The sequence below is a fragment of the Pan troglodytes genome, chromosome 16 (genome assembly GCF_028858775.2).
Source record: "Pan troglodytes isolate AG18354 chromosome 16, NHGRI_mPanTro3-v2.0_pri, whole genome shotgun sequence".
NCBI classification, from domain to species: domain Eukaryota; kingdom Metazoa; phylum Chordata; class Mammalia; order Primates; family Hominidae; genus Pan; species Pan troglodytes.
This window is the reverse complement of record NC_072414.2, coordinates 42,063,160-42,079,900: the sequence shown is the minus strand read 5'-3', so window position 1 is coordinate 42,079,900 and position 16,741 is coordinate 42,063,160. Positions and strand designations below refer to the sequence as shown.

Below are 16,741 nucleotides of genomic sequence, written 5' to 3'. Positions count from 1 at the left end.
CAGGAATTCTAATGCATTTTATTCTGTGAAATCCCCATGAAAAAAGAAAAATATGTTTATTATACTTACTAAGTATAATAAGCATATCATGTCATACATGTATTCATCAACTCCTAGTCAAAACAGAATTTATCACCTCTCAAGAATATGAGGAGTGTATATATATTATATATCAAATATATATGATATATAATATATAATCAATATATATGTATAATATATATCTATATATTATTTTATATATAATAAATATAGATTTATATATTATATAATAAATATAGATCTATATGTTATTTTATTATATATAATAGATATAGATCTATATATTATTCTATTATATATAATAAATATAGATCTATATATTATTTTATTATATATAATAAATATAGATCTATATTTATTTTATTATATATAATAAATATAGATCTATATATTTTGTTATATATAATAGAGATCTATATATTATTATATATAATAGAGATCTATATATTATTATATATAATCAATATAGATCTATATATAATATATAATAAATATAGATCTATATTTATTATATATAATATAGATCTCTATATTATTTTATTATATATAATAAATATAGATCTCTATATTATTATATATAATAAATATAGATCTCTATGTTATTTTATTATATATAATAAATATAGATCTCTATGTTATTTTATTATATATAATAAATATAGATCTCTATGTTATTTTATTATATATAATAAATATAGATCTCTATGTTATTTTATTATATATAATAAATATAGATCTCTATGTTATTTTATTATATATAATAAATATAGATCTCTATGTTATTTTATTATATATAATAAATATAGATCTCTATGTTATTTTATTATATATAATAAATATAGATCTCTATGTTATTATATATAATAAATATAGATCTCTATATTATTTTATTACATATAATAAATATAGATCTCTATATTATTTTATTATATATAATAAATATAGATCTCTATATTATTTTATTATATATAATAAATATAGATCTCTATATTATTTTATATATAATATAGATCTATATTTATTTTATTATATAAGTATAGATCTATATTTATTATACATAATAAATATAGATCTCTATATTATTTTATTATATATAATAAATATAGATCTATATTTATTTTATTTTATATAGTAAGTATAGATCTATATTTATTAAAATAATATATAGATATATATTATATATAATATATAATAAATATAGATCTATATATTATTATATATAATAAATATATATGATATATTTGATATATCATCTAAATATATATCATATATATCATATATAAATATATATCATATATATCATATATAAAAATATAAATATATATGATATGTTTATTATATATAATAAAATAATCTATATCATATATATTATATATAATAAAATGAAATACGTAATAAAATGTTTTACATATAGATACATATGCATATACATATACATTTACTTGATACTCCTTGTACTTCTGATGGGAGATATATTGTTTTGACTAGGAATTGTTGAATACTAAATCTTACACATATAATTTTACACGTCTGGTGATTGGGAGAATTCTGCACAGGCTTACTTCTAGCTCTATATTTCAAACCTAGTCTCTTCCACAATCCATACACTTCTAGTGCCAGGTGCCGTAGGATGTGATCATGTTGCCATGTGATCTTGGGCCCTAGATTCTTATGTTACGTCACTGCGTGGATCTGCATTCCTGACCACCAATAACTGAACTCTATGTAGAAGTATCTGTGAATCACATAAGTAGACTCCAGGAAACACAAACTCATGTAGTTGCACCTGATTGCCCCTTATCTGGTTCCGAGCAGCACCATCTGATATTAGGCAAAGTGTGATGGAAGGAACGTTAAAGTGGAGGAGATGATGGTCTCAGCCCCCTGTGGCTAAAATATTTGACTTTTATAAACTGAAAAAAAAGGACTATGCAAACACATTTCTAGTGCTACTCCTTGGGATGAACTGTGCAAGTGAGGTGAGCTGAAGCTTGTTTAGCTTCATGGTAAGTTGGCCTCTGGTGGTGATGTGAGGCCAGGGAGGTAATGGGGTAGATGTGTAAAGATTAGGCAGGGCCCTGAAGGCCTTGGTAACAACTGGCTTCTGTGTCTTCAGATGAAGAGCTAGTGGATGGCCTTGAGTAGGAGAGGGAGATAAGACTTGCAGTAGGCAAAATAATACCCCTTGCCCCAATGACGTCCCAGAACCTGTGAATACATTACCTTACAAGGCAAAAGGAACTTTGTGGATGTGCTTAAGTGAAGGGATCTTGAGGGTGGTGAGAATATCCTGAATGATGGAGGTAGGCCCAGTGTAACTGCAGGGATCCTTATCAGAGGGAGTCAGGAGGGTCAAGGGCAGAGAATGAGATGTGACAACGAAAGCAGAGGTTGGACTGCTGTGGGCCATGAGCCAAGGGACGTGGGCAGCTTTTAGAAGCTGGAGAGTCAAGAAACACATTCTTCCCTAGGGTCTCTAGAAGGAACTCAGCCCTGCTGACACCTTAATTTTAGCCCTGTAAGACCTTTTTCAGACTGCTGACTTTCAGAACTGTAAGATAATGTTTATGTTGTCTTATGCCACTAAATTCATGGTAATTTGTTAGAGCAGCAGTGGAAAACTGATAGAATTCTGAAAGGAGCATTCTGGCTGTTCACTGAGAATAGATGGTAGGGCGAAGGGGCAGAAGCATTGAGACCAGAGGGGAGGCTGTTGCAGTAGCCTGGGCAGCGAGGATGGTGGCTTGGACCAGGGTGTGTGCAGAGGAGGCCTGAGAAGTGGCCGATTCTGAGCATTTACCACCTTTCTTTTCTGCCTCAAATCCTGGCCCCCTTGTATCTCTTTTTAAAGCCTTATTACCTGAATGTGTCATGAATAGGTAAATAAAGTGAGGCTCCTGTTTTTTTGTTGGTCTTTTCACACTTGGACTGATATTAGAAGGAACAGCTGAGATGAGACTGTGGTGATGTCCTCTTTTAGTGTCCATGTTTTTTACCCCATCTTAGATGGCAGACCGCCTCCACCAAATTCCTTTTCATTACATCACGGTGGTGTACTCTGGGTCAGGTGCCTGGCAAAATAACCCTGCATACTCCATGGTTTGTATATGGCTACGTAAGCTCCCTTCAGAGCTGCCTGGGACAGGCAGGGATGCTTTTTGGCCACCCGTCTGGATGTGATGTTCCTTTTCTCCAGTTGCTGTGGCTCTCTGGCCTGTCTTCTGCATCCTTGCTGTGCACATATCTGTGGGCATGAAAACACTTTGAAGGCAATCATTGTCTTGTTTGTCTTTGTTTTGTCTTTGCTGACTAGCTATTCTAGCTAGATGAGCAGCTCTATTAGCCTTGCTCAAACGAGCTCAATAAATATTTTTGGGATAAATCACTTTCCCTTGGCTCTAGTAAATTTTATTTGCCATATGGATTCAGGGAGCTGAGATGCGGAAACCAATACGTATTAAAGAAACTCAGTTTATAGCCTCATGCATCTTAAAGTGACAAACACGAATTGAAAGCTTCCTGTGCAACCCCTGAGGTATCAAGCAGAGAAGTGCTCTCTTCAGAGCTCTTTCTTGCCTGTCTTTCTTTTATGCCTGGAGTTATTTCCTCTCATTTTATGACAGGAGGCTTTCTTGGCCAACCCTTAGGTGGCCAGCCTGTGTTTCACAGAGGAAAATTAAATGCCCTCTGGCTTCTAGGCTCTTATAATCTTTGGGGCAGATGCTGATTTTTTTTTTCTTTGAGTAGAGATGATACAGAAAGAAAGAAATGACTATTTCTCATCTTTAGAGAAAGCATTCAGTATGGTCCAGTCCATAAAAATGCATTTTTTTGCTATAGATAATCTAATTGTAAAAGAATGTAGATAGAAAAGAACAGATTATAACAGGCACATATACGAAAAGTTTCAAAGAAAACAGTCAGTTTTGAACAGGAGTATTCTTAGTGAACTGCCCAAAGTCTCCAAGGAGAGAGGAAACACGCACTACAGGAAGGCCTTCCCAGTGCAGCAGAGACCAACCCTGGAGATGACGAAGCATGGGAAGTGACTGGGCCACGAGGTTGTTTGGGATGGGGTGTGTGATTTGATGTACATCTGGAGTATTGCATTTGATGAGAGGGCTCTTCCCCCTCTCTTTGACCTTTGGACCAAGGCACACACCAATTTGCAGTTTCCCAGTCATCTATGCACTGTACCACCACCATCTCCTTATATCTAGAATCTCCTCCGAGCTTCTTTTATAAGGGAGGCAGTTCTGTGTTTGCATTCTGACTTTACCGCATAATCTTGCTAGGACTCTGTTTCTTCCCCTGTAAAGTAGGGCTGATAACAGCATGTACCTAATGGGATTGTTCTGAGGATTAATAAAATAATGTGTGTGAAACACTTCATGTAGTATCTAGCTTGTAATAAGTGCTCAATTAATGTTAGCTATTACTATTATCATTATCATAATAAGTCTTAAATCTCTAGTCATGAATCTTTACTTATGGAAAGCTACATGCTGAGGGTTTATATGGAGATTTTATTAATTTTATGTGTAATTTGTATAATCCAGTTCATGTATCCTAGAAGAGGAATGAATAATGAATTGGTAAAAATTTTACATTTCTTTGTGAAGCTATAGTGAGCCCTGGAAGGAATAAAGCTCTCAAATCAAATTTTCCAGCTATCTGGACCTGATGAGCAAATTGGCTCAGCCAAGAGAAAAACAAACCCAAGGCCCTTTAGTATTTGTTTGAATCCCCTAACTTTGTTTCCAAGCTCTCTTGTGAGGAAAGCGTAAAAAAATTGTGGGAAGAGTTTTTTTTTCCTTCTATTCTCTTTGGTTTTCTGCTTAAATGTCAATAAGTTCCAGAAGCTGCAGGTCACCACTGGGTTTCAATAGGAAACCCCAACTCGGGACACATTTTTCAATTGTATCAGAATGTGTTCTTGGAGTCAACTCAGGAAATCTTGGAGGCTGAGGGACTCCTTTTCTTTAAAGCTCTCCCCACTCATTGTTCTTTCCTCATGTCTTTAATGAATTGCTTTGGCTTCCAACTACATGGACCAGATTATGAAGAATGAAAGAAAATTAGGAAAGGAAGAAGCTTAAGTTATTGATTTAGCTTGAGGAAATTTTTCAGAGATTTCTGACCCAACCCCAAAAAACCCACAATCACCCTAAACCCCAAATGACACTTCATGTTTGGAGACATTCTTCAGCTTTTGGATCAGTACCAGTCTTGCTCAGGAAATATCAGTCTATATCACTGAGTTCTATATAGGGACCCCGAATGCTCCATGGTGCTTCATCATTTCATGATTTTGAGGGTCTACAGCCAAGTGCCTGAGGCCGTTTTCTAAACCACATTTGGTAAAGGACAAAATGCTCTGGAGTTAATTAAAGAAAGACTGTTGTATTTATTAATTAGGGATTCATACTTGCTGTGATCGCTCGTGGGTCTAGTGGAAACTTGCTAACTCTTCCCTTTACTCTTGCTCTTATTAGCAGACCTCATGCGTTCACTACCTAATCTTAAATACTAAGGTGTTACAAATTGTTCACAAACTGATTTTTAGGAAAAGGTTGTAAATGGCCTGTTTTCTTTTGCCTACTGGAAGTGGAAGTTGGATAATGTATAATTTATTATATTATGATGGAGAAGAGGCCAGATTAGGAGTTGGGTGTTGCCTTTGAGGACCTGGAGTAGAATCAATGGGCATTTGCCAATTTCCATTGAAAATATTAAAAAAATTACTTCAAGATCTTCTTGGGAAATAATCATATTAGCAACTTTAAGACTGACTATTCAAGCTTGAGTGATTTCCTTTTTTGCCCATTTACTATTTTTCAGTTTTTTAAAAAAGGATTTTTCTGGTATTTTTCTGTTTACAATGTATTTTCCATATATTTCCTCATTAAATGATTATAACACACAGTGGCATTATTTTACTGAGAAACCATAAGTAAGGAGAGGTATGAGTTAAAATGTGCTTGTATAGGTACTTGCAGAAGGATCACTGGCTCTTGTTGCCTCAAGGTCCAAGTGTCTTTTTCTTTTATGAGGACTCTTTTTTTTTTTTTTTTTTCTTGAGACGTAGTCTCGCTCTGTCCCCCAGGCTGGAGTGCAGTGGCGTGATCTCGGCTCACTGCAAGCTCCGCCTCCCGGGTTCACGCCATTCTCCTGCCTCAGCCTCCATAGTAGCTGGGACTACAGGTGCCCGCCACCACGCCTGGCTAATTTTTTGTATTTTTCGTAGAGATGGGGTTTCACCATGTTAGCCAGGATGGTCTCGATCTCCTGACATCATGATCTGCCTGCCTCGGCCTCCCAAAGTGCTGGGATTACAGGCTTGAGCCACTGCGCCCGGCCTATGAGGACTCTTTCATTAAACTCTCATTTTTATGGGTCCTAAAAGTCTTCCTAACAGGGGAACAACACCTTAATTGAACTTAAAAATTTCTAGCAGGGGGCCAGACATGGTGGTTCATGCCTGTAATTCCACCACTTTGGGAGGCCAAGGTGGGAGGATTGTTTGAGGCCAGGAGTTCGAGACCAGCCTGAGCAACATAGTGAGACCCTGTCTCTACTTATTAAAAAAAAAAAAATTCTAGCAAGATAGTATTACGTCCCTCTCATCTTTTAAACTTGTTTCTTAGTGATCTGATTACACTTTCAGATGTTCTGTCTGTATCTTCCCTTTCCAAATGGAAAGACAAGCACAAGTGGATATAGTTTTGTTTTTAATCATAAACCAGGAGCGACTTTAACAAACCATCAGCCCTATGAGATAATTCTTTTTTTGCAGGGAAGTAGGGAGCTATAGATTAATTATTCTGAAACTGGGTTATTCTTTTTGATAAATGTTCCCTAATATTTAACTGATTTATAAATGTTTACTTCCTAAAATAAATGAGGTATTCTCATTTAATTATCTTGGAGAATATAACTGGAAGTACATGGCTCAAAGACAAGCATCCAATGAGTGCTTAATTGCTATCCTATTTGGTTGAGGAAGGCATCAAATTATATTGGATTTTATGATTTTGGGGGATTTAAGGTTATTATCGTCATCCTATATGGAGTAGCACTTTGAAGGCTTACTTATCCATTTTTCTATATTCTGGAGCAGATTCAAAACAAATGTCTAAGAGATTTCTGCCTCTGCTGATGGCTGTTATCTTGGATCACTAGAATGACAAAGGATGGCTTCCTTCCTATCCAGGCACATGTTTCTGTTAGGCTCCTCAGGTGTCAAAAAATGATGCAAATGCTATTACCAACTTGATCTTCTTTCGGGTCTTGTACTCAGCCAGCAATACAGTGTAGCAGCATTCCAGGTATGTTCCAGGAAGTTCAATCTCAAGTTCATGGTCACATAGTATTTATTACAGTGAAGTTGATAGAAATAAGAATGATTAGTCAACGAACACATAGCTTATGCATTCATTCAAATATCCCAAAATATATTCCTGGATTTAATCAGATCAACAGAGAATGAGTACAGAGACCCCATCATAGACCCCTCTGAATTGTGTCCTGAGATAATATCCTTAGGGTTGTTACAAAAACCTTATTTTACGTTCTTTATATCAAACAATGACTTCCTTATGAGGATTTCTAAGGTAAATTAATGCCTGAGGCAAGAATTACTAGTAATTGTACTTTTCCTGAGAAATTCATTTATTATTACCTACCAGAACTACTAATAATTGTACTTTTACTGATAAATTGACTTTATTACCTCACAGACTTTGTAAAATAAATGGCAATAGACAGGCATTCCCTTATTCTGTGGCATTTGTGGGCAGGTGTGTGGGTCATTGGATTAGCTATTTTTATTATCATTCTTGACTCTGGTTGATTATCATTCTTCCTTCTGTATCTTCTTCCACCCTACTGTACTGTAAACATTTAAACAAGTATTTTTCCTGTTGTACATTCTTTTTTGTAAAATTTTTTATTTTAATTTTTGTGAGTACATAGTAGGTATGTCTATTTATGGGTTATACATTAGATATTTTGGTACAGACATGGAGTATATAATAATCACGTCATGTAAAATGGGGTATCCATCCCCTCAAACATTTTCCTTTGTATTAGAAACAATCCAATTATACTTTTAGTTATTTTTAAGTGTACAATTAAGTTATTGACTATAGTCACCTGGTTTGCTGTCAAATAGTAGGTCTTACTGTTGTACATTCTTGAGTAGCTGTTTTGTAGATGGTCGTTGTCTGTAAACACTTTTGCAGAGATGTCTTTATTTCCCCTTCACACTTGATTATTTGGCTGGGTATAGAATTCTAAGTTTCAAAATATTTTTCTTTAAAACTGAAAATAATCACTCCAATGTCTTCTAGCATCCTTATTGCTGATGAGAAATGTCATATTGGTCTGATTCTTATGTTTCAGGCTAACCATTTTTTTTTCTTTTGGAAGTTTTTGGGATTATCTCCTTGTCCTTGGAGCTCAAAATTTTATGAAGGTTTGTGGGTTCATTTTCATTCATCCTGATTGGTACTTGGTGGCCCTTTCACTTTGAAGAGTTACATCTTACTCTGGAGCAGGGCAGTTTTCTTCTATTTACTTGATTGTTTTCACCTATCCACTGTCGATGTTCCCTTATCCTACGTTTTTTTTTTTTTCACATTTTCCTCCTGTTTGTCATTTTGATGTATATTTTGTGAGATTTATCCAATCTGTTCTTCCATCTTGTCCATTCTACTCTCCAGTGTGTCCAGTAAATATTTTTAATTTCTAGGGACTTTTTCTTGTTCTCTGGTTTCTTTGTTTATATTAGCTTGTTCTTGTTTCATGGATGCCATGTCTTCTTAAATATCTTCGAGGTGCTGGGTATGGTGGCTCATGCTTGCAGTCCCAGCTATTCAGGAGGTTGTGGTGAGAGGACTGTTTGAACCCAGGAGTTCGAGACTGCAGTGAACTACAACTGTGCCACTGCATACCAGCCTGGGTGACAGAGTGGTATGCAGTGGCACAATCTCACAAAAAAAAAAAGCATCTCTAAAAAACCTATATATCTATGTATATATATTCAAGGCACTAATCAGAATTAAAAAGAGAAACCAATCCCCTTTTTCTACCTGTATTCAGCATTATTTCTTCTTGTTGGATCCCTCTTTTTTGTGCTCTTGGTTTTTCTCAGCTGTTACTGGTTTGTATTTATAAATAAAAGACTAGATAGATTAGTGCCATCGCAAGGGTCTTTTTCTCTGCCAGGCCTCTCCTTTGAACAGGAGTGAGCAGCCTGCTGACAGAGGCTTTTCTGTGGGTTAGTCAGGCAGTCTGGCAAATCCCACAATGGCCCCAGTCAGGCAGGCTTTACTAGGGGCCAAGTTGGTTATAGCTGCTGTAGAGGGGCAGAGCTCTTCCTTCTCAGGCCTGAATACCCACCCTTGGTTTCCTTCCCTGACGTGTTGCCTACTCTCTTTGTGGGCAAAGAAGGGGGTGTGGGAGATCCCAACTTGTTCAGTTATTTTTTTAATTACTCTAAGGTGGTAATATAATTTATCATCAAATGGAGACACTTTTGAGAATGAAAGGGGAACCTATCAATTATTTTGACAAGATAATAGGCATAACCTGGGCCTGTCACCCTGTCCATAACATACTCTCAATCTTCATATTTACTGACTCTGAATTTAGAGCTGCTCTGGGCTCACTGGGAAGATCACTCTAATTCTTTTGGCTAGAGTTATTTCTATCTTTTTTCTCCCAGTCAAAATGATCTCATCTGCTTTCTATTTTATTCTCTAGGCTTTCTTCAAAATTTATGAACCTCTGCTAGCCACTACTCTTGTTTTCCAGCACTGTTATGTTTTCAGTCTTAAAAAATGTTTTCTGTAATTTCAGAGGGACCTGAGAAGGAAGGGAGGAAAAAGGCAGACTCGACTTGCCATCTTAAACCAGAAGCTCTTTTAGCTGTTTTAGTCCACTTTAAACATGCTGGCTTACTATATTTTATACATCCTTATATATTGCCTTACTCCTTTTTGGAACTGGACAAATTCAGTGATAATTGTGCAGGTGTGAGCTCACACTGGTAAATCATCAACCCCTTGGTGACTAGTTTCCTTTCATTCCTCTTACATATGGAAGGATCCCATGATGCCTCTGAAGTATCAGGCTTTAGGTCATTGAACCTCTGAGCCTTTCTCAATGGGAATAGTTATGGGGGATTTGTTTTCAGCATCCTTTTTTTCCAGGATGTGATTTATTGCCAAAAGGTCTTTATATCCCCTCATACACTTTGGTAGCACAGAGAAGAAAGTTAATTCCTGCAAAGATAATTCAGGTGTAGCATAGTCAGGTTAAAGACAGAAAACTGTAGCAATTTAGAACCAAAGCCAGTATTTTACAGAACTTAATGAAGGGATGCTAAATTTTCTGCCAGAATTAATCCAGGAAGACTTAGTTCATAAAGATGATAATTAGTAGAAGTAACAGAGACAACGATTAAGACTTATTAAGAAGGATTTAGAAACAAAAGTGGGCTTCCTGGCTCTAATCAGGTTTTGGGGGATGAGAGCAATTTGGATACCTGAAAGAAGATCCAAACTGACCTACCATCGAAACTACTTGGCTGCTTTGGGAATGGGCTAGTCCCTATCCTTGTGGAGTGTGGTTACATGGAGATGCTGGACAGGATGGTTTCTTTTTTTTCTTTTTTCTCTTTTTTTTTTTTTTTTTTTTGAGATGGAGTCTTGCTCTGTCGCCAGGCTGGGGTGCAGTGGTGTAATCTTGGCTCACTGCAACCTCCGCCTCCCAGGTTCAAGTGATTTTCCTGCCTCAGCCTCCTGAGTAGCTGGGACTACAGGCATGTGCCACCACGCCCAGCTAATTTTTGTATTTTTAGTAGAGATGGGGTTTCACCATGTTGGCCAGGATGGTCTCGATCCCTTGACCTTGTGATCCGCCTGCCTCAGCCTCCCAAAGTGCTGGGATTACAGGCGTGAGCCACCACACCCAGCCCAGGATGGTTTCTGTGTGGCTCACAGAGTCAAGATTCTGGTGTTTGGAGTGGGTAAAATTAGGTACAGAACTATAGAATTCTACTCTTGGATGTGCTTCATATAAATGTGAAATTTTAGAAGGATCATCATCTGAATGTATATGAAACAAGCTAAAGCCAATTAATATACAATTAATATATCTGATTTTTGTTTTGCTGCTATAATCTATTAATTACATGCAGCATACCAGTGGTCCAGGTTAACCTTTTGCCATGCAGGAAGAGCCCTCGCTCCTACCATCCCAGTAACATTTTTTTGCTTTCCTGTCAGCAATTTTACTAATTCTGGGTTATGGTGATGTTATATAAATAAGTTTCTAGCTTTTTAAGCATTTAGGTTCCCTCACCTTTCAAAGTACCACTTTGGGATTTGATGTTTTAATTCTTTGTTGGGGTATCAGCAAGAAAGACAGGATGGTGCTTTTTAGCCAGGGTTTGAGGTGTTTCCTTCAGGTGGGTGGGTGGTTGAGAGGTTGCTTCCTGGTGGATTCTGGATTTCAAAGTTATAGGTTAGGAGCAAACCCATTTAGGTATCATCAACTGTTGACACCAGTCCAATATTGTTCTTATCAGCAGTTAGTTGAGCCGGACTAGAAAACAGGAACCATCACAGAGACCTGGCTTTATTAGATAGGCAAGAGGGAAACCATGCAGGTGGTTACTGGACAGACAAAACACCCTACAAATGGTAGAAACCCAGTCGTAACCAAAGACAGAGTGTCATTTGTCAGGAGCAGTCCTTAGAGGTGACCTTCAGTCTTGGGAGTTGAACCACCAGGGCTACAGAGAGATTCTGCCTGCACTTTTGGAAAAAATTTGTTCTTACAATTCATGGTGCCTGGCATGCAAGGGGTGGGTGCTGAAATATATTCCTTCCTTCCTTCTCTCCCTCTTCATCTCCCTCATTTTCCTCATCTCCCTTCTGCTTCCAGCTCTTCTTTTCACTTTTCTTTTGCTCTTCCCTCCTCCATCCCCAACACGTGTCTCCAAGTTACTTTCCACCATCCAGTCTCCTTTATCTCTGGTTGTAAGTGCCTTCTCTAAACTCAGACTCTTACTGCAATCCCTCCACCTTTTACCACCTGTCACCTACCCAGTTGGAGAATTATGGGATTAAGGGAATTTAATGGTGAGAAGGTCAAGTCACTCGCCATGAGAATCCAGCATTGACATCTGGTGGTTACCTTGCTGACTCTTTTCTCATAGCTTTCATCATTCCATCCTAAATCTTTGGTCAACTCTGGAAGTATCTCTTCAGTAAACATGGAGCAAGAGCTTGCTACCCTTACTACTAAACTTGTTCTGCCGGTGTTTCTGGGGCACTGTCTTATCTTGCCCTCTGCAAATTTTTATTCTGCACTGTCATAATCTTTAGGTTTATTGTCCTTTTTATATTATTATTTGTACTGGTGTTTGCATTTGCTTTCAGAAGAGATTTTATTCTTTGGTCACTTCCAGCTAAGGGCAGCTCTCAGTCTCCTGATTATGTGTCATTCCTCTTAATATGCCTGGGCTGCTTACAGATATCACCTTTGGTTCTAAGACCATAAGGTGAGTGACCTCACTGGCCACTTCTGTATGGTTTTTTTTTGGCTATGTTATATTTTGTGACTTTGTAGCAACAAACCCCACAAAGCATTCCTTGCCAGGATGCATTTGACTTTGTCAGCTCCTTCTCTTAGGCACCACTTGAAGTTAAGAGAAAGGGTCTTTGTGGTGCTGAAGATACATAGAAATTGGAGACACATAATGTTTTGCTTTATGGTTGGCATCAGGAGGACAATGAGAAACATTATAGCTTTCCATTTTGGGACTTTACAACACATGTTCCAAAATGTACACTGGAAAAAGCCAATACCCTTCAAATTTGAAAGAAAAGAATTCTTGCAGCCTTAACAACAAAGCAACCTAAGTCTTGTTGTTTTAATGAGTTATTTGTTTCTGTGGGCCTACAATTTAATTTCATACCTGATTTCTCTCTCTTTAGAAGTGGAACGGATAGTGAAAGCCAATGACCGTGAATATAATGAAAAGTTCCAGTATGCGGTGAGTGAAACACACATAACACATACGTACTGGGATAGGTCTTACCTAAAGACAGTGGGATGCATGTCTTCTAGAACTTTATGACTTCACCAAAAACTTTCTTCATTGGCCCATTTTGACAGCAAGGTGACATATGTTTCCATAAATACAGATCTTAGTAATGTTTACAAACGTATTTCTCTCCCACTAAGAGTAGTTGGTATGCTTATTGTCATGGGAAGATGATAAAATCTCTTCTTTCTCAAGAATTGATGTTTAGCTCATTTTGGTACCCATTTGGTTAGTAGAATCCATAGGAATAATATGAAAATGGACCTTTTTGGTAGCACTTAGTGATGGATGTAGTGACGTTAGCTAGTGGTTGATGAATGGCATTTGAGGGATTTTCTCTAAGCAACTCAGGCTGAATGTGGAAAAATATATGTAAGATAAAGTTCCACTCCCACCATTCTGGAAGACAGTGTGGCAATTCCTCAGGGATCTAGAACCAGAAATACTATTTGACCCAGCAATCCCATTACTGGGTATATACCCAAAGGATTATAAATAATTTTACTATAAAGACACATGCACATGTATGTTTATTGCAACACTGTTCTCAATAGCGAGGACCTGGAACCAACCTAAATGCCCATGATTTGGGCATAGACTGGATAAAGAAAATGTGGCACATATACACCATGGAATACTATGCACCCATAAAAAAGAATGAGTTCATGTCCTTTGCAAGGACGTGGATGAAGTTGGAAACCATCATTCTCAGCAAACTAACACAGGAACAGAAAACCAAACACTGCATGTCGTCACTCTTAAGTGGGAGTTGAACAATGAGAACACATGGACTCAGGGAGAGGAACATCACACAGCAGAGCCTGTCAGGGCCTAGGGAGCTAGGGGAGGGATAGCATTAGGAGAAATACCTAATGTAGATGACGGGCTGATGGGTGCAGCAAACCACCATGGCACGTGTATACCTATGTAACAAACCTGCACATTCTGCACGTGTCCCAGAAGTTAAAAACACACACACACATATATATATATACACACACATATATATATGCGTATATGTATAATGTGTGTGTGTGTGTGTGTATATATATATATATATAGAGAGAGAGAGAGAGAGAGGCCGGGCGCAGTGACTCATGCCTGTAGTCCCAACACTAGTTTGGGAGGCCAAGGTGGGCAGATCACAAGGTCAGGGGTTCGAGACCAGCCTGGCCAATATGGTGAAACCCCGTCTCTATTAAAAATGCAAAAGTTAGGCATGATGGTGGGCACCTGTAGTCCCAGCTACTCGGGAGGCTGAGGCAGGAGAATCGCTTGAACCCAGGAGGTGGAGGTTGCAGTGAGCCAAGATCGCACCATTGCACTCACTCCAGCCTGGGTGACAGAGGGAGACTCCGTCTCAAAAGGAAAAAAAAAAAAAGATAAAGTTCCCAGGTCCTGAATGATTGTATTTACAGAATGATTACATGTGTGGGCTTTAGGCTTGTACTGAACAGTTTATTTTAAGTGAGGATTTTTTTCATTGATGTAAGGAATATTTATGGAATGTCTACTAAGTGACTGGCACTGTTGTAAGCTACAGTGGTGAACAACTTCATGAATTACATCATGGGCCTTCATAAAGATCTTATTCTTCTATGACTCTGTGTAAGTTGCTACCTGGAATCTTTTATAAGCTCTAAGATAGAAAAGTGGTAGAGTTGTTTCTGTAGGTGATATGTGGCCTATAAGACCTGTTGTATGATTGAGTTTACCAGCACATTTAATGAAAGAAATTCTCAATTCAAAGAGGGGTTTGATGGCTATTAAAGCATAGAAATATGAGAGTCCCAGGGGCAAACTTTGGCAGTGTCCATTAGGTACCAACTAGAGGAGAGATAATTTTGGTCAGTGGAGTTTTTTGTGTGTTGTTCCTATTGGCAGATCTTTCCCATATATGGAGATGAATGCATTGGGCTATTATAGCTTGATTAATTATTAATCAATTATTAATTAATATTAATATTTATTAATATTTAGGAGAGGTAGCTTAAATTTCTCTTTTTTCATACTGTGCTAGTCATGCAAACTTGTGATTATAATTTGATTTTCAATGTAGGTTTCCCTGTAGGAATTCAGTATGCCACCTCCATGACAGATTTCTCATTGTAGAACAATATACTGGCATTCTGATTTTATTCATCAGTCTTGTAAGCTTGGTTAAAGTAAGTCTGCTCTTGAGACAAGAAATCCCTCTCAGGAGGCTGATCAACATGCTTCTTAGCCTGGGAGAGGGAGGGGCTATAATTCCCCAAGGTGACAAATGTCACTCTGTATGGCCTCCTGACATATGGTCATTCAGCTCTCCTGGTGAACACCAGACTTGGCCCCATGCCTTTCCATCCATTCTATAGCCAGTCCTTTGACTGTGGAGAATGACCTCTGAAAGGCTTGACCATCAAGTCCCAAATCAGAGAGCTAGATACATGTATATTTAAGACCTTGAGAAAAATACCCAGCAATAACTAATCTGCTATGGGGTAATTATGCATTTAAGTACTTGGCTGGGTTTACTTGTTTTCCAATATGTAACAAGTATTTTCCTTCTGTGAGTAGTAACCCTATAAGGAAAGCCTTATTTCGTTTGTGCCTTGTAAAGTGATACGCTCTTTTCAATTTACAATTATTTTTGCTTAATTAATGGAATATTGCAGACTCACAGAGAAGCACGGGGAATAACAACATACCATTTGCCTACCACCCATATTGAATAGATGTTAACAATTTGCCATTGCTTCAGATCTTTCTTTCTTTTAAAAGTCATAAATGCTAATGATATAGACATGATTTTCTCTTGAGTTTTCATGATATTGAACAAAAGCACGCACATGTGTGGCTGTGGCTCTTCTGTTGGGTTTCCTAACAATCACAAGGCAGTAGAGGAATATCCTGTGGCTACAGCAGATTGAACAAGATAGCTCCATCTCTGAGTTAAAACATACCAAGATGGGCTGGGCATGGTGATTCACGCCTGTAATCCCAGAACTTTGGGAGTCCGAGGTGGGTGGATCACGAGGTCAGGAGTTTGAGACCAGCCTGGCCAATATGGTGAAACCCTGTCTATACTAAAAATACAAAAATTAGCCAGGTGTGGTGGTGCGGGGCGTGTATAGTCCAGCTACACAAGAGGCTGAGGCAGAAGAATTGCTTGAACCTGGAAGGCGGAGGTTGCAGTGAGCCAAGATTGTGCCACTGCACTCCAGCCTGGGTTACAGAGTGAGACTCCATGTCAAAAAACAAACAAAACAAAACAAAACACAAAACAAAAAACCAAGATAAAATCAAATTCCACTATGGGTTGGCAAAACCAAGAATGACAGCAAAAGTGGAGAAAGAAAACTACAGAGCAGAGAGGGGCACAGATATCCCAGATTAAAGGACTTCCATTTTGGCTCAGAGAAAATGAGCACCTGCCATGCTCTTAGAAGGAGCATGGGACCCTCAGCTACACCTAGGTGGTGTTGCCTTGGTTTGGGAACACCCAAAAGGATGCCTGGCCATGCAGTGAACTGTGGAGCCTCTCTTAGCCTCAGTCTATTCTGCTATATGTTGGGGATAATCAAAGTACCTATTTAATACAGT

At 37.8% G+C, this 16,741-nt stretch overlaps 1 protein-coding gene across 12 annotated transcripts in view; it reads left to right on the top strand.

Annotated features, from left to right (window-relative positions):
* Positions 1-16,741, top strand: part of ATP8B4 (ATPase phospholipid transporting 8B4 (putative)) — a 333,420-nt gene that overhangs the window by 94,742 nt on the left and 221,937 nt on the right. For 11 of the 12 annotated variants that reach the window (XR_010151382.1, XM_063794138.1, XM_016928200.4 and 8 more), the window contains one exon: positions 13,050-13,108. The exons of the other annotated variant lie outside the window; for it this stretch is intronic. Coding sequence is in view for 10 of the 11 variants with exons in the window: in XM_063794138.1 (XP_063650208.1) it covers positions 13,050-13,108 (59 nt within the window). In the remaining variant the exon portion in view is untranslated. The remainder of the gene's footprint in view (positions 1-13,049; positions 13,109-16,741) is intronic. 12 annotated transcript variants of the gene reach the window in all.